The 18,557-nt window shown below is 49.7% G+C and overlaps 2 protein-coding genes across 4 annotated transcripts in view; both read left to right on the top strand.

Annotated features, from left to right (window-relative positions):
* The window catches only part of LOC140213725 (CCR4-NOT transcription complex subunit 7-like), a 283,027-nt gene that overhangs the window by 66,582 nt on the left and 197,888 nt on the right, over positions 1-18,557 (top strand). The window lies entirely within an intron of this gene.
* LOC126547798 (uncharacterized) lies at positions 858-3,530 on the top strand. The gene has a single exon (XM_050195787.3). It carries the CDS (start codon positions 1,428-1,430, stop codon positions 2,979-2,981), a length of 1,554 nt encoding a protein of 517 aa, XP_050051744.1. The 5' UTR covers positions 858-1,427; the 3' UTR covers positions 2,982-3,530.

Here is an 18,557-nt window from a genome sequence, read left to right as displayed (position 1 = left end):
GCATCACTCCAAGCCATAAGCTGTACAGCAGTGTATTTTCGCATCAAGAAAGGCTAGATGTCACTTGTAACCGCGGCGAATCGAGGAGGTGATGGAACGCGAGTAACCGGGGAGGTAATGGAACAAAGCAGGTCATTGCAAATGACATTTTCAACAAAAGTAATCTGAAAATTTTGTACGGAAGCACCTTCTCGCGCAGAAAACCTGTCTCCTGTAGGGTGTAGAGCCTACATGTTGTTGTTGTTGTTGTTGTTGTCCTGAGTGGCAGTGGCACATACCCACAGTGGGGGTATGAATCGGGTGGTTAAATTCGGCGTATATAAAAAAAAATAATGGAGCTAACAATTTGAACGTTGGAGCTTAAAAAGTAAACTTTTTTGTGCGTGAAAAAAGAATCGGAATAAAACTGAATAAAAAATGTCATAATAGATTATAAATAAAACAAAGCTATGGTGGGGAGGGAGGACGATCAGTCTAGCATGGTAATCGATTGGTTTCAATGGGGTTATTTTGGTTTGCCAAGCAAACATTTCTGTGACTGAACCCAATAACGAAGGCTCCAAAAGATAGGATCACAGGTAATGATAATTTTAGGCCAATATTGCGAAGCGGCATTTCGAGTAGTCGTTTTTTTATAACAGAAAAACGCCTGCAAGACAACAAGATATGGTCTATTGTCTCCGCTTCGCCACAGAATGAGCATAGGACCAGACCTGTGTAGATAGAAGTTCAACGTAGGTATACGGCAGCGCAGCCTCGTGATGTTTTTGTTCCTCTGCACAAGTGGCACGTGTGCCGGTGGCTGACGCTCGTCGTCTTCGTTACGACAGGTCGTCGACTATCATCAGGGTTTTACTCCGACTTATTATTCTGATCTTTGATTGGACGTGCTTTTTCATGTGTAGTTATACTTATTATATTTTGTCTATTAGAAGCTAGCTTCACCAACATTTGCTAATGGACAGAAAGTAAGCAACTGCAGCACAAGTCGAATACAGCCCTGTAGTGGGTCTGGGAGATCTGGGGTGCGCATAATTCGGATATATCGGAGAACTATATCTAGAGGGACGAGTTATGCGGGCCGTTCTGTAACCGTTTAAATAATAATGCTGTTAATATTCTAAAACGTAATTGTACACTTGTAATTAATACACTAAAAACGGTCCGTATACAAGCGACGGGTGTGCGCTGTTCGGGAATATGTGAACAAACCAAGTAGCTCGATTTTAGTGGTAACAATGGCGTTAATATTAGTAGTATTTAGTTGCTGCAAACTAAGAGCCACGACAAATGGCGGTAACGTGAAATGCGTTCTCTCAATTTCTTTTTTTTTTTTTCCGTAAACGTGTCAGCGCATTTTCCGGCAAACGCCGTGCGTGAGTTGCCTTTGCGAAGATGAAGGCGACGAGGTGGGGCACGCGCCAAGCATGCGAGCACCAGGACCCACGAGCGTCGGCCACAGCGCCACCATTGCCCGTTCGACCGCCCGTCGTCGCGGCGGACGGTATGCGCGGGTGGTTTGCAAGACGGCGTGCGGCATCAGCAATGTGTGGGTTTGCAATCTCGAGTGCGAATTCCAAACCATCCGAAAGATGGTCCAGAAGTACAAGTACATTGCCATGGACACGGAGTTCCCAGGTGTGGTAGCCCAGCCCGTCGGGGAGTTCCGCAGCGCAACCGAGTACCACTACCAAACGCTGCGCTGCAACGTGGATGTTCTCAAGGTCATCCAGCTGGGCCTCACCTTTTTCGACGAAGACGGCAACACCCCGCCAAATTGCTCTACGTGGCAGTTTAATTTCAAGTTCAGTCTCGCAGAAGACACCTACGCGCAGGACTCGATCGACCTGCTGACGCACTCGGGGATACAATTCAGCAAGCACAACAGCGAAGGCATCGACCCGTACGAATTCGCCCAGCTTCTCACGACGTCGGGAATGGTCCTCTCCGACGAGATCACATGGCTCGCTTTTCACAGCTGCTACGACTTCGCTTACATGATGAAGCTGCTGACGGGGGACAACCTGCCTGCGTGCGACGTTGAGTTCTTCGAGCTCCTGGAAATATACTTCCCGGCCATCTACGACCTCAAGTACCTCATGAAGGATTGCAGAAACCTACGAGGAGGTCTGCAAAGACTGGCCGAGCAGCTGCAGGTTGAACGAGTCGGGCGACAACACCAAGCGGGCAGCGACAGCTTGCTGACGGGCATGGCGTTCTTCAAGATGCGAGAAGTGTACTTCCAAGGCTACATCGACCAAGCCAAGTACTGCGGCCACTTGTTCGGCCTAACCAAGCCGGAAATTGTTCACCCGCAGCCCGACGAAGAGGCCCAGAACAACGTGCCCGTGTCCTTTTCGGTGGCTTCCAGCGTCTCCCAGCAAGATTGCAGCCTGGCGTGTCGACGGACTATGCCGCATCCGCTTGCCAACACTGTTCCCGGCGTCGCCCACCCCACTTCCGTTTTGGCGTCTCGTTGGACTGCGCCGCTGCCGTTTGCCAACTCTGCTCCTACTGCCAGCCGCCCCACTTCCAACTGGGCGACTCGGCGGACTGTGCCGCGGCCGTTTGCTTACTCTGGTCCCAGAGCCGCCCACCCCGCTTCCAGCTTTCCGCCAGGACGGAACGTCCCGCCGCCGTTTCTCGACAATAGTCTCGGTGCCTCCAACCATGCTTTCAGCTCGACGTCTGGGCGGTCTGTGGCGCTGCCGATAGCCGACACTGGTCCCCGCGCCACTCACCCCGCTTTCAGCTTGGCCTCTGGGCGGACTGGGCCGCTGCCGTTTGCAGACACGGGTCCTGGCGCACCCAACCCCGCTTTCGGCTTGGCTTCTGGGCGGAGTGTGTCGAACAGTGGTTCCAACGCCGCCCACCCCGCTTCCAGCATGACATCTGGGCGGACTGTGCCGATGCCGTTTGCCGACGCCGGGCTTGCGCCTCTCCAAGGGACCGCATTCGGTATGCAGACGTGGAACGCCTGATCAGGACTTCTGGTGTGCGCTGCCCTCGCTCATGCTCATCAGCCTCCAGATCATCTACCCCTGCTGTTCATCCGTCAGCGCGCCTACTTGACGAATTCATGCCATCTTTTCTGTGGCTTTACATACTCCCCTTTTAGCCCCACACTCATTCGACTAAAAATTGTTTTTTCTTCGCGTCGCAATTGTCATCGTGTCCTTTGTTCTGATGGGAAATTCGGGTTAACAGCTTGTATCCTCTATATAGTCAGTGACAGATTAAGCCTACTCAGCCAACAAGAGTGTGCAGCTCCTGCTCTCTGTCGTCTGCGCTCCCAGAAGATCCTTGCACGTCGCACAGGCCCGGAGACGCCCCAGCGGTTCAGCAACAACGAACACGCCACCGTCACGGACAAAGCGCACGCAAGTACAAACAACCAAGATCGGCAAGGGTGGGGGCAAGGAAGACGGCGCACAGCACGAACACCTCGAAGAAATTCTGACGAGGGATTAGTAGGGGCATAGCGTCAAGTGAGACGGTGCTCTAATAAAAGAGGCGGATTTTACTAAGCCTTTAGCAGGCAGGTTTGCGCTTCGTAGGTTACGAACATACCTACTTTAGGCTTCAAGGCACGGCAGCGCCTGAGAGTACACGCGAACAGCAATGACAAGGACGGCACGGAAAGGAAAAACGGATAACGGTGATTCGCTGGCGCATGCATGCAGGTTCCTTTCAAAAGGCACTTTGCCACTGCATCCTTGACCTGTCAATGTCTGTAGGTAAATGTATGCTTACGTACGCGAAGGGCAAGCAACCTGCCTCGATAGCTCGGTTATGACTTTTTTTCTGCTGAGCCCGAGGTCGCGGCTTCTATTCCTAGCCGCGCCTGCCGCATTCTAACATACGCGATGCGGAAACGCTTCTGCAATGGCCCTTAATTCAGTGCACATTGAAAGAAACCCAGATGAACAAAATTAATTCGGAGCCCTTCTTTACAAGGTCTCATAGCCGTCCAGTGTTGCTTTGGGAACACGGCTAGAGATGATCTCTGGAGCATGTTTGCAGTGCAGCGTGTCAATGAGAAACGCGAATGTGGCACGAGTAAATTGCAGTACGACGCGTTGTCGTTTTATCCCTGCTCTCTGCGTCCTGTAAAAGCCGATGACACAAGCGGCCAGGGTAAGCCGCTGTTGTTGTTGTGACCGTCGTTTTTATTTTGAACTTCGTCTTTTGTTTCCTCGATTTTCATCCACCTCTTCTTCCAGAATACTCCCTCGTCGCCACTTCACGTTTCTCGGCTTTTGTCCTTGCCATCTCCCGGGGTAATATGCAAGAATATTCATTACGGCCGTCCCACTATGTCAAGCCAAGAACGAATCGCCAGTTTTATTTTAAGGACTTCGTCTTCATTTGCCCGATTTTCCTCCACCTCTTCCCCCCATGAAAATCCCACATCGCCAGTTCACACTTGTATTCCTTATTGCATTTTTGGGCTTCGGTAATGTTTTATAACAAACACCAACTACAAGGCGCAATCATTTTGTCCTCCGTAGCTCTATTGTGACACTGAATTATCAGTTCAGTGTCTGTTCTTGGTTCCTGAAGCTGGCTGACACGCGAACAGAAATATTCGAAATACTTGACAAACGGTATATGCAGCAAGGTGGCGATCGCACCGCCGTTTCTTACTTGGCTCTGCTTGTGCTGTGGGGAACCCTTGAACCCCGGCTCCAGTTCACGCGCGACTTGGCCCATTCGCCCGCGCGATCGCTGGGGACACGCCATTCCAGCCTTATTTTGCACAGCCTATATTACCCGCTGGCGCGGAGCCTGGTGCGCGCGTGCGAGCAGTGCCCGAGGGGAGGGCGCCTCTCGCCCTTTCTTCGGCATCTCTCTGCTTCAGAATCCGTGGTACGCAGGCGCCCGGCAGATTAGAGATGGGCAGCGGCTCGGAACAACTTGGCTCTACCTCGGTTCATTTGAACGGCTCACCGGTTCACTTAAATCTGTAATCTGCATTACGCAGTCTATAGTTATGTGGCTTTGAAAGAAAAAAAAATATGTATATGCGTTAGCAGAATAAGCGCGTTATAGGCATTTTTTCTATGCTTCGTAACTATTTAATATTACTTATTTTGAAAGCTCGAAACTTTAATATTAACGAACCTTTCTTTTGTGACATTCGCGGTAACACGCTTCTGTAACTCCCACCTCGCCGTGCTCACGACGGCGACGAAAGTGCGGCGCTGGCGAAACGCGAGCGCGCAAGCGAACGTTCGGAAAGCGAGATGCTTGTGCGCTCTCGCCCCTGGGAGCCACGAGCCAATGAGCTGAGCGGAGCTACACTGTAGCGGGGGGAGAGCGACGGCAGCGGACTGAAACAGAACGGCTGGAGAGTCCGAGCTGGAACTTGAATGAACGTGGTGGAAAGGTTTAAACTCTGAGAGAGACCAAGAAATTCCGAAGTGGCACCCTCACTCACCCAACTGCCATCCGTTCCTTCTCCCATACTTGCGACGCGACGGGTAGGCAGGCATGACTTGGCTGCAAGCGTAATGACTTCAGGGTATACACCCTGAAGATAACCAGGAGAGCTCTCAGGTCGTGCAAGAAGATTGGCATATAAGTGCGCACAAGGAAGGAGACTGCTCAAGGCCGTAACGAAAACTCGCCGGGGAACAGTTGCGGATGTCCCATGCTGAGTCAAAACATCGTCGCCGTCAGAGATTGAACCTGCTTTGCTGTCATCTTCGCAATCATAACTCGAGTCCTCATTACTAAATTGAAGTGCGGGTGCAGCGTAGTTTCGAGCACGACGCTTTGCTCGCTACGCAGCCGCGCGGGATGACGCCGTGGGAGCCACTTTCAATAACTGTGCAGTGACACGGGCAGCGCCCCTTGCCTGGATTTTACGAGAGGAGCGAAACCGATACTCTTGGAAACTGGTTGAAAATGCCAGGTCCACATTCTATACATGCGGTGGACCTTCAGAAATACACTTTGGTGGAATAAAACGACTCTGACTCCAAACCAAAGCTCACTAGTGAACAGCTGGCATCATTTTCGGTTAATTATCACCGCTCAGCGCAGTCGGACGGCAAAGCCGGCGGTGTAATTTAATTCTTGACTTACTGGGAGTCATTTGATTACAAAATTTTGATGCTAGTGCAGTGCAATCGTGTGCGACATGATTTTTCCTGAAGCCCGGCAGAAGTGACGGCCACGCCTCTTTTCGCTACAACATGCGCGCATTCGTTCGCAAAAAGGTCCATCAAAAATCACAACAGCATCGGAGCGTGAAAATTTCAACTGATTCTGAAAGTTCAGTGCCTGTGCTAACTACTGGATGGCCTGAAGTGGATAAAAAGCCTCCAACATGTCGACATCGGCGATATAAAATATTGATCACCGGGGATCGATTTTAATATGCGTGGTAACAAAAGAGTTAAAGCATGCAATTCATTTTTTTCGGACTGCCCGATTTTTCGGATGTTTTCGCAGCCCGTAGGGAGTCCGAAAAATCGGCGTTGACTGTACAACTGACAAAGAGGATGCTTCAAATGATCCATGAGGCGAACGCGTGGCGGAAGAAGGATGAGCACAGAAAGGACCGATGCACTGAGGAATTAACAAGAAAGGAAGCGTGCCGCCGCCTCTTTGAAGGAGCTTGAGCTCAAGAAAACAAAGCGTTGGCTGACGCTAAGATGCAGCCGTCCCTCTTCCAAACCAAAATAAACTCTTTAAAGCAGTGAAACTCAACACTGGGATATTGTGTACGGGCTGAGAGTATGTCAGGACAGTTGAGATTGACTTCCCAGCTGCTGAGAGAGAATCTTAGTTGTGACAAAGTTCAGGCCTCATACCGATGAGCTTGCTATCAGTTGATAGAAATAGCTCATATTCGAAAATATTTACTTCTGTATGCATCTCCTTTTCATTCGTATTTGAAAATGTTTGACTCGATTCGGAATTGGTTTTACTATTTTTTCCGATGTGCATTTTACTATCACCTTCTTTCTGTTCTCTTTTTGAATAAAATAGATATTACTCTTACTATTCAAACTGGATTAAATCATTTTTTTTTCAGGATGCTTACTAGAGAGTGACAGCATCGGGCAACATGGTGTCAGCCCGTCTTGACACAAAACAAAGTTCTGGCTCATTCAGGGAATTTTGCAAAGGTACTCACGGAAAACCTGGAAAACTCAGGGAATTTAGAAATGTTAGCTTGGTAGACACCCTGAAAATGATACTAGCCTATTTTAATTTCTCCTTTCTTACGAAAGTAATCCAGCGCTACATTTTTTTAGATGAGAACACAGAAAGACATGACAGGGCGGGGGCTACTCCTACTATGTTTATTGAAACAGATTCGGGCTTCATTTATCAATAATGAAAGCACTGCGCGCATGCGCAATTATTGGCTGCAGGATAATGAAAACCCGAAACGCACAAAAAGGACCCGTAGATTAAGGTGGGCATACTGCATATGATCACCTTCTGTTTAGTAACCTCAATTCACTGGCGCGCATGGAGACTGAAATGATGCTGACGCATGCGTCGCCTCTCTGTATGATAAAAAAGGCTTCCGATAGCTCGCAAGCTAATCTGCCCTTGTACTTCTGGTTAGAGTTTTGATACCCTCAGGTTGTGGCTCAGTTTTGATCGCTTAAATATTTGCGAGAGCGGCAATGGACGGGTAGATTCTGGGAGGAGGCCACAACGTCTCCTGATCTTTCATGCTCCCTGGCGCATTCGTTGACACGGCGCCCAGCTTGACCGACACAAACATTGCCACGTGAAAGGGCGATCCCGTAGACCCCGCCCGGGGCGCACTGTACGCACGGTGTTGTGTGTTTTTCATTCCACAGGCGGAAGTCTCAGGGCCGCCACTGCGGACCTGCGGCATATCTTAGCCAACTTACCTGGCGTAGAGAAGAACATCGGGACGCCGTACTTGTTGCCTACCCTTTTCAGATTGTGGGACACCTTGTGGATGTACGGGATCACCACTTGTTTGGCGCTGATACGTTCTGGTCTCCGTAGTTTCTTTGGTCTCCCCTTGATTTTTTCTGTAAGGGTGCCTCGATCACGGATGCCAAAACGTGGTCAGGGAACCCTGCTTTGCGCAGTCAGGTTACCTCACCCTGAAAACTCGCCTGCGTCATGTGAGGGCATGACTTGGGTGCGGATTCAAGAGAAAGGGTCGCAATAGCCATCTTAACAGTTTTTGACCAGGCCGAATCAAAAGGCAAATATATAGTAAAAGGCAAATATATATATTTCCCGGTTCTCGGGAGATATCACCAGCAAACACATCTTTCTCCGAGCTTGATGTTGAGGTCTAAAATTTGAAGGTTATTTTGTTTCGGCAACTCGTCCGTGAAAGAGCTCTTTGCCATCTTGTTCGAACCGTTGTAAGATTCCCATCACGATTTCTTCATAACGACTTATATTACTTGTCTTTAAAATTAAAAAAAAATCGTCAGCATATCTAAAAACGTATGGGTGCTGTTCCGTCAATTAGTGATGCCAGAATGTTGTCAATTAATGCGGAATAATGTTACACAAAACTGGGGTTGACACATGATCCTATGCAAATGCCCTGCCGTTGAAGAAGTTGTCCGTTTTCAAACTGGGTAAAAATGGCGTTGATATAAAAGTCTAAAAGTGACATTAAATTGTGGATACTTCACCCAGCTGTATTCTGAAAGGCGATTGTGCTGCGCACTTCTATGCATTGTCGGACGGCAATAAACAGGTCTTTATGGGGTACTGAACAAAATAGTTCCTCTACATCTGTGGAGAAAGTATAACCAATCTACTGCTCTCCTTCCAACATGCTGGCAATATCTAAAGAATTTATTGTAGCAAAGGGGTCTGAAACTTATAAATTATTTAAGTGCTTAAGCAAAAACCGACTACTGTGCTGCTGCCAGCTGCCTTTCTCGCTAACAATTGTCCTGAAATGTGCATCGGGCTTATGGGCTTCAACAACGAAGAATAACGACAATGTATTCACTCTGGAGTCCGCAATAGCTCTAGCCAGGTTCTGGAGTTCCAGGGATTTACAGAGGGCCGCTGCCTTGCCCTTGATTTGGGTCGCGGACGGCTTTACTGCAATAGGTCTTCGATATTGCTTGCAATGCCCTTTCGTTAAAAAGGCAGGATGGTATGACGACGAAGCATCCCTCTTTATCCGCTTGCGGGGGAGACTAGACTGTTATCCTCGCAAAACGCGACCACCCTGTCTGTCATGACTTTCCCTTTCGAGGTGGGTTTCCTGAATGTAGTCCTTGCCAGGCTGTTCTTGTCTACGCCGTCGAGAACACACTTCTCGTCGTCTTTTCCCGCTTTCTTAGCAAATCAGTGGTTCAGCTCGTGCTTCTGGACACTATGCTCAAAGCCGTATTTCGGTCCTTTTCCCAGGATGTCCGCTGTGTCATTTGGAAGGGTGACGTCGCTTGGAACCACCGGTTCCCGCCTAGCTTCCCCTTTTGTATAGGTGACTTCATGGCAGTGTGCAGGGTTTGATTTATCATGCGCCCCCACAATGACTCATTGTCCTGGGCTGCTTGCCGTCGCAGGAATTGTGGCTTCCTCGTAGCCAACCACGCTGCTGCTTCGCTTAGGCACGCCAGGCTTTAACCAGTCTTGCAAAAGTCTCATATGCCTCCATAGTTCTGCTCTTAAAACTTTGCTTACACGTCTCGCGTGTCCTAACGAAGGTCTTACACGTCCAAAAATTTATTACGCATCTTATTCGTATCGCATTTCACGCGCAGTTACGTCGACCTTATGTTCTTGTCGAGACTTGGTTTACCCTCGTTTCTTTTTTTTTTTTAACCAGTGTTGTTACAGTTTCAAATATAGTGGCGCTAATTATGCCAGAACTGTTGATTTTACCTACTCTACGAATAATTCTCGCTTCTTGTGGGCACCGCTGAAACCACTTTTCAGACACCATTGTCTCGCGCGCACCCTGGGGTCGGTCTCAGACGGTCAATTTCGGGCATACAACTTCGAGTGCGCGCTCATTGACTGGTTGAACAAAACTGCTTGAGCTGATAGGCTGGTTAAGAAAAACCGCTGCAATCATCCATCGCGCTATTTACTACGTCACGTGACAGTATCGCTGAAGATGATCATCCGAGAAAACGTCCACTGTTTAGTCTAACCATTTCCCAAAAGTGTGCCGTTTGGCGGCGTTGCCTCAACGTGTCTATGTCTGCGGTGGTGCACCCTTTACAGGGGCATAATGCAATGCGGCGCTAATTTTGCCTGTACCGTTAGTTTTACTTACTCCGCGACTAACTGTCGCTTCTTGTTGGCTGAAGCCACCTTTCAGACACAGTTAGTTACCTCGAACGAAACGTGAGGACGTATTTGTGGACGGTCACTTTGGGAGATATCACTTTCAGTACACGTTGATTGACTGGTTGAGTGGTAAATGTGGCCCGACGTTGGCTGCCCTCCACATGTTGCTAGAACGTCGTAAATTAAAAAGAAAAAAAATCGTTTACCACACATGTCAACAACTTCCACTACATCTAACAATGTTCTTATGCAGTGACCCGCTCTTTTACAGACCTTTTTGAAATAATGTTCATGTACTACATGTTACACATGCAAGCGATCCGTACCAAGGCGTCTTATCAGACTGCTGCTGCGTTAGTGGTATTTAGAGCACGTGTTTCCCGGCCCTTGCTCTCAAAAGGCCTGGGTGAGGCATTAGTGCCACTTGCACTTTCTTACATTTTTATCTTATGATCACTTCGTAACATATATTTTATGGCCATAGCACACCTCACTTGTCATATTTTTAGTACATACATATTTTACTCATTCATACAATGACTGATTTTAGGCCCGTTTACAGCCATGTTACATCCTTACATCATGTACCATTGTGAACTCATTGTACCGTGTGTTTGGCGCTCTTTGGCCAGAATTGGCCGTTGCGCCACGAAAAAAAAGAACATTAATCAATCAATCATGGCTGGTTGAGCAAAACCGGTTGAGCTGATAGGCTGGTTAAGCAAAACCACTCGAATCATCCAATGCGCCATGTACTACGCCACGCAAAAGTGATAGTGTCGCCGAAAGTTATCGCGAGAGAATACGTCTCCTATTTAGTCAAAGCAAACTCGCCGAGTTTCCCAAAACTGTGCCGTACGGCGGCTTTGCCTCAACATGTCTATATCTACGGCGGTGCACCCTTTACAGGGGAATAAGGCAATCGCCATATCGAAAGATGCGCTCTCATGGACGCGCGAGAACACGCGAAAACATCTCGCAGAGCCCGCAGCGAACGCTTCGCAGCTTTAGAAAAGCTGCGGGCGCACGCAAGAGACATTGCGTACTCCTGCGTACTGCGCATGCGCGCTGTCGCCCCCGCGTGTTTCTTGCGTACGCAGAACTGTTGCAGTCGCCCAACTAAAACTAGTTTTAGAATAGGGGCCCCAAACGTTTTGGGGCCCCAAAGAAATAGCGACGAAGCCACTGCGCATGCGCGAGACGCAAACTGCGTTTGGGTTTTGAGCTGGGAACGCTATTTCACCGATTTAGCGGGAGCCCAAATAGCGGCCCGGAAGCTCTAACCTAGCACCAAACTGGGTTCGATTCGTGGTAATTAACGCGTGAATTTGGCAAGCTAGGAGAAGTGACTGCGGTTATCGCTTTCTCTCAACTAGCACGTATTATGAAGATTGATTCATCAGACGCCGCTGATTCCGAATTCGAGTGTGGATTTTATGGCTCGTCGGCCTAACACGGCTAAGCTTGGCTGGTGAAGGCACGTAAAGTTGGTTTTGTTGCTCAAAACTAAGCACAACTAATTGTTTGCTGCTTGAAGAATAACCTCTAAATTGTAATTAAACGCAAATACACGCAAGTCAAAATTACTATTCATATCATAAAATGAAATATTTTATTTAATTATTTTTAATCGTTTTTCTTAGACGCCGTAGTGGCGCTGTCAGCGCAAGACGCTATCCGCAAACGCAAAGCCCTTTTCTAAAACTCTTCACTCCTGCGTGCCCCAACGCTAACACCCGCAAAGCTGTTTGGGGCCCCAAAATATTGGGGCCCCTATTCTAAAACTCCCTATTCTAAAACGCTTCACTCCTGCGTGCCCCAACGCTAACACCCGCAAAGCTCTTTGGGGCCCCTATTATACTCTATTCTCTAGTGTCTAGTTTTAGCTTAGCGTACGCTATACCATTGCGTACACTGTCTATTGAGACAGCAATTATATGGACACTCCAAACGCATTTTTGTCGTCGCCGTGATGTTCCGTATGAAGTCCAAGGGCTTTTAACACCGTCGCCGCGCGTCGTATGCTGTATGTGCGAGTGAAAGCGCGCGAGGGAATCCGACGATCGCGGCTTCACCTGGCGCGTGCGAACGAAGAAAGCAGATGCGCCGTTTTCTGTAGCGCGAAAGGCTGTGGGGGAGTGGAAGAGCAGGAGGGGGCGGCGTTGTGCTCCGGCAGCAACTGCGCATTTCGCGACCGGGCGCAAGGGGCACTGATCGAGGCTCAATCTAGCGCGCCATGTATGGAGGCAAGCGGGGAGGCAGCGCGGGAGGGAGGGGGACAGCTTGGAGTCCGCCAAAAAGTCTGTACTTTGTACGGCCGCGCGCGGTGGCGCGCGCCGTATCTTGAAAATCATCTGCAGACGGCTCATACCTTTTTGCGCGCACGGTGTGCTCGCCGCTCTTCCGTTGAAGCGGTAGACCGCACGAATGTCACTTTGCCGCAGCTGCTGGCGCGCTCGCTCACGCCAGCGTTTTGACAGCGAGTGCCCGCACTTATCGAGTGTGATGTGTTCGTGTTTGCTTGTGCGTGCTGTCACCATATGCTTGTTAATCCAGTTAGTAAGCGAATGTTTCCAAGTGCATACGGCCGATAAAACTATTATCCTTATTTCGTTTAGTTGTGCACTAATTTGCTATCCCAATTGAATTGCTTCGCCTTGCGGGCGAAACTGCGACTTTTTAGTGATAGATGGGAAGGTTATGCGAGCAACAGGCTAGGAATGGTACTATAGGTTTATATATAACAAAAGGTCAAAGGACGAGAGAAAAGGGGGGCGGGGCGGAACTCGCACAGAAACTCGGCAAGGGGCAGCAGTGATCACCCAGAAATGAAAAAAAGTGGAAAGTGGAGCTTTATGGCACCATCAATAAACAAACGGTTACCGATCCCTGTGGTATCTCCAAAGGGACAGATATGGGGAAGATTTTGCTGCAGCAGAGCGGAATCGATCGCGTGACTTCCAACATTAGGCGCGCATCAAGCCACCAGTCTAAAGTCACTGGAACTTTACACCAGTCCTACCAGTCTTCTCAGCTGGTCTTCACACCCGCAATAGATCACATGTTCATAAGGGAGCAGCACTTGCCCCGCCACTGTTAAATCTAGGGCGGCAATTGAAGTATGCCCTGTGCCCCTCCACTTTTGAAAGCACGCAATTTTCATCTGCACAGTGGCTAATACAACGAAACAGCAGCTGAGGCCAAAAATCCTTTACGAATATAGCGCCTACAAAACATATCCCTTTGTTTATTTCGTATCCCCTGTTTGGCCACCCAGGGTTGTCTTCCATGCCCAGCCGTGAAGCTTTGTAGCGGGCGACGCGCGGGATGCGCTATACACGCCCGCACTGTGGAGAAGGCTGGCGCCGGGCAGTTCAAACTGGAAGGTTTAGCTTGCGCTGCTTGAATGATGCCGAGTTTTTCGGGATCGCCAAGCCATAGTTGAAACCACAAAATCAGCTTGCTATATTTAATTTAAGATAGAGGGGAAGCCAAGATAAAATATTTTAATCACCCGCACCCAACAATTATGTGCCTTACGGCACGAAATTTCTTAAGGCTTGCGTATGGAGCTTGTTAAAATAACAATTAAAATACAGCACTGCAGAATTAAGAGACACAGGGAGAGGAAAATTGTGTGCAGAAACGCCGAAGCACAAAGAACTATGTGCAGTGCATAAAACATGGGAAAAATCAAAAAGGTAAAACAAAAGAACTTGTCACAAAAGTATGACAAACATGCAAGCATAAATGCTGCTTGACACTTGCCACTTTATCAGCACTTTGCCTATGCTCCGCTCATTGGAGCCAACTACTCTACATCTACGCATGCTCCATATCTTGCTGGCTGCCCAGAAAAGACAATAGCCCGTCAGTGAGCGCAATTGATGGTGAACTTGCACATACTGTGCCGTGTCTTCCTGAGAGCATACTGCTTACTTCTACAATAGTTCTTTTGAGCCTGTCTCAACTGCATGCCACCACTGTTGTGCCCTTAAAATATGTGGTACATTTACACATTGAGCAGTGGAGAGCAAGGTTTCCCTCTATTGCCCCTCTTTTACAGAAGTTGAAATTGTTGAAATATCAAATACCGAACTATTGAATTTTTGTCCAGAAATTATTGAAATACCTCTTGTTACGTTTCGCCTACAACGCGCGGTAATGCCGGCGCGGATGCAACGGACGCCGGGGCTTTGTTCAAAGCGGCGGACATTTTGGCCCGTTCGACGCCGCCGCAACGCCTACCCGCCAAGCGTGTCCAGGCGTGTTTCAGTGCCACGTGTCTTCGTGTGTGCGTGTGTGTGTGTGTGCCCACGCTTGTCAAAGCGCGGCAGCCGGGGAGCGGAGCTCCCCAAGTGAAGGTTGGCGATGCGTCACTACACTCGGTTCAGCAGGTCTCTCGGCTCGGCCGTGCGCGCCGTCGTGGGCTCATGCTCCGCCGTCCCGTGACCTTCGTCCCGTGACCTTCATCCCGTGACCTTCATCCCGTGACCTTCCCTTTTGGACCGCGACGCCGAGAGTATAAGAGCAGCTGCCCCCGGACGCCAGAGGGGAGAGGCTCCGATTTGTACTGTTGAGTTACGTGCTCTCCCGTCTCTCCACTTCGGTCGACCTGACCGGCCGCTCTTTTGCTATGTTAGAATAAACAAGTTGTTCTGTTACCAGTCTTCTCTTGCTTTGCCGGGACCTTCGGATGCTTCCAGTGCCCCAGGCCGCCAGGCCAACGCTACCCTTGGGGCTTGCGACCCATTGGCAATAACGGGCGTCAGCACCGAGACCCCAACAACTCGTGCCAGCGGTGCGATTACTACATCTGGTTGCCAGCGGTGAGATCGCGACAACGGAGGCCAGCACCGAAGAGAGGCGGTTGAATGTATGCTGAACAGCACAACGACCATCCGGGAGCAGCGCAACGAGCCCTGTGTGATGACTGGTTGCCTGCAGCGGAACGACTGCGCTGAAGTCTTGGCTGCGAGGTTTGGTGAGTGCGGGACTTTCTTCTTCTGAGTTTTGCCAGGCGTTAGTGTTAGAAACAGAGCTGGTAATTGTGGTTGTCGTTGCTACCGGGTTAGTTTGCGGCAAGACAATAGTAGGCAGTAGAGAAAGCAGCATTCAGAGCAGCCATGGATTTGAAGTCGTTGCGCAAACCGAAATTGCTGGAGCTTGCAAGAGAGTTGGGTCTGGATGTCTCAGACAAACTCGGAAAACCAGAACTGCTAAGGGCTATTCTTGAGTTAGAAGCTGAGGATGACGAGCTGTCGGAATGCCTTGAGACCATTGAGGAGAGGGAGACGGCAAAAAGACAGGAGCGCGAACTTAAAGAACAAAAAGAGAAACAGGAGCGCGAACTAAAAGAACAAAAAGAGAAAGAAAAAGAAGAGCGCGACCGTCAACACGCATTGGAAATGAAGCGTCTCGAGTTAGAGATGGAACGCGCTCGTAATGGAAGTCAGGCACACGGTGCAGGAGAACGAGTATTGTTCAAAATGACTGACCTGATGCGGCCGTTTAAGCTTGGAGAGGACATTGGTTTGTTCCTGGTTAACTTTGAGCGAACGTGCGAGAAGCAGGGGTTCTCTCGGGAAACGTGGCCACAGCGCTTGCTCACTTTGCTACCCGGCGAGGCGGCCGACGTAGTCGCTCGCTTGGAGAGAGAGGAGGCAGAGGATTTCGACAAAGTGAAATCAAGTCTGCTAAAAAAGTACCGGCTGTCAGCGGAGGCGTTCCGTCGGAAGTTTCGGGAAAATGAGAAAGGCAGAAGTGAGTCATATACAGAGTTTGCGTACAGGCTTATGTCAAACATGCAGGAGTGGCTCAAAGAAGAGAAAGCGTTTGGTGACCACGAGAAAGTTCTGCAGTGTTTCGGGCTAGAACAGTTTTATAGTCGGTTACCTGAGAACGTGCGGTACTGGGTCTTGGATAGGCCAGACGTTAGTACGGTGGCTAGAGCCGCTGAGTTAGCCGAGGAGTTTGTGACGCGTCGGGCTCGTGGAGCTAAGGACGGTCAAAAGGGTGAATTTGGCTCCAAGTTTGAGAGGCCAAAGTTCACGCCCATGAGAGCAAAGGGGGACACACGTAGTTCGGATGCGAGTGAAAGCAGTCCGACCGAACGTAAGGAGACGGCGGCAACCGAAGCCGAACGCAGAAAGCGGTTTGAGACGAGGCAAGCGCGCGTTTGTTATACGTGCCAGAAGCCGGGTCACTTTTCGGCACAGTGTCCAGAAACAAAAACACAAGTCGTGTTTTTGTCTATATGCAGCACTGACGAGAACATGAAGCTTCTCGAGCCTTACATGCGAGACCTCCTCGTGAACGGGAAAGAGTGCCGAGTGCTTCGCGATTCCGCAGCTACAATGGATGTAGTTCACCCCTCTTACGTAGAACCCGATATGTTCACGGGCGAGTGCGCATGGATCAAGCAAGCAGTGGTGTGCATGATGGTAAACGTGCCCGAAGAGCTTCCGGTCGAGCTTCCGGGACTAGGCTCAGTGACAAACAGGAAAGACACCGATCAAGTCATTAGTGACTTAATAAGTAAAGCATCGCTGTCGCCTGAGCAGAAAACCGAACTACACCAGCTCTTACAAGAGTTTCAAGGTCTGTTCTCTGAGAGGCCTGGTAGGACTTCTGTCCTTACTCATGACATAGAACTTACCTCCCCAGAGCCAGTACGATCCAAGGCGTACCGGGTGTCACCCCGCCAGAGCGATATTATGGAGGCTGAGGTAAAGAAAATGCTACAGCTCGGTGTTATTGAAGCGGGTGAGAGTGATTATACCTCCCCTTTGATTTTAGTTGAGGTACCGGGCAAGGAACCTCGTCCTTGCGTCGACTACCGCAGGCTTAATTCCATCACTAAGGATCAAATTTATCCGATCCCTAACATCGAGGAGCGCCTTGAGAGAGTGAGTAGCGCTCAGTTTATTTCCACCCTAGATCTTGTCAGGGGTTATTGGCAGGTTCCACTTACAGAAGAGGCTAGTAGGTATGCGGCATTCATTTCACCAATGGGGACATTCCGTCCTAAAGTTTTGAGTTTTGGTTTGAAGAACGCGCCATACTGCTTTTCAAGCCTCATGGATAAAGTGTTGCGGGGACAGCAAGAATTCGCTTTACCGTATCTAGACGACGTAGCGATATTCTCCGCATCCTGGCCTGAGCATATGGCGCACTTGCGGGCAGTGCTAACCCGCCTGCGCGATGCGGGCTTGACAGTCAAGGCTCCCAAGTGCCAGTTAGCACAGGCCGAGGTTGTCTACCTCGGACACGTGATTGGTCGGGGTCGTCGCCGCCCCTCTGAAATAAAGGTGGCCGCTGTGCGAGACTTCCCGCAACCGCGCACGAAGACCGATATTCGGTCGTTCTTAGGTGTCGCCGGCTACTATCAGAGGTACATCCCCAGGTACTCTGATATCGCGGCTCCCTTGACGGATGGTCTAAGAAAGACAGAGCCGCAAACAGTCGTCTGGGATGAGACGAAGGAAAGAGCTTTTAGCGCCCTAAAGAGCGCCCTAACAAGCCAGCCTGTGCTACGATCGCCCGACTACACAAAAGGGTTCGTTGTTCAGTGTGATGCTAGTGAGCGAGGCATGGGCGTTGTACTGTGCCAACGGGAAAATGGAGAAGTAGAACACCCCGTCCTGTATGCTAGTCGTAAGCTGACCAGTCGTGAGCAGGCATATAGCGCCACCGAGAAAGAGTGTGCGTGTATCGTGTGGGCCGTTCAGAAATTGTCATGTTACCTAGCCGGCTCGAGGTTTATCATTGAAACGGATCACTGCCCTCTCCAATGGCTGCAGACCATCTCTCCCAAAAATGGCCGCCTCCTGCGCTGGAGCCTCGCTTTGCAACAATATTCCTTTGAGGTGCGTTACAAAAAGGGGAGTCTCAACGGTAACGCCGATGGCTTAAGTCGAAGCCCCTAACGTGGGAATCAGCCTCAAAATTGCTTGTTACGGATGTTTTTCTTCCTGAGGCAGGATTTTTTTTAACTTATTGCTTTCGTGTAGTGTTTCAAAGTGATGATGTGCTTTCTAGTGCAATTTTCCGATTTGTGGACGCGTTCTGAGTGCTGCTAAACTACTGTAAGGAACTAGGCAGCAGTATAAAAGGGGAAAGAGCCTGGCAGGGCTTGGTGAGGGTTGTGCCGTGCTTGCTGACTGAGCGGTTGACTTTCGGCGTAGTTCTAACGCTTGCCGGGAACGAGAACAAAAATGTCAACTCTCCCGAAGTCACATTGCAGTGTCCTGTGTGAACCTGAACGTGAGAACGAGGCCTTC

Source organism: Dermacentor andersoni, chromosome 1 (genome assembly GCF_023375885.2).
Source record: "Dermacentor andersoni chromosome 1, qqDerAnde1_hic_scaffold, whole genome shotgun sequence".
Lineage (NCBI taxonomy): Eukaryota > Metazoa > Arthropoda > Arachnida > Ixodida > Ixodidae > Dermacentor > Dermacentor andersoni.
The sequence above is the reverse complement of the archived record's forward strand: the minus strand, read 5'-3'. Positions and strand labels throughout refer to the sequence as shown.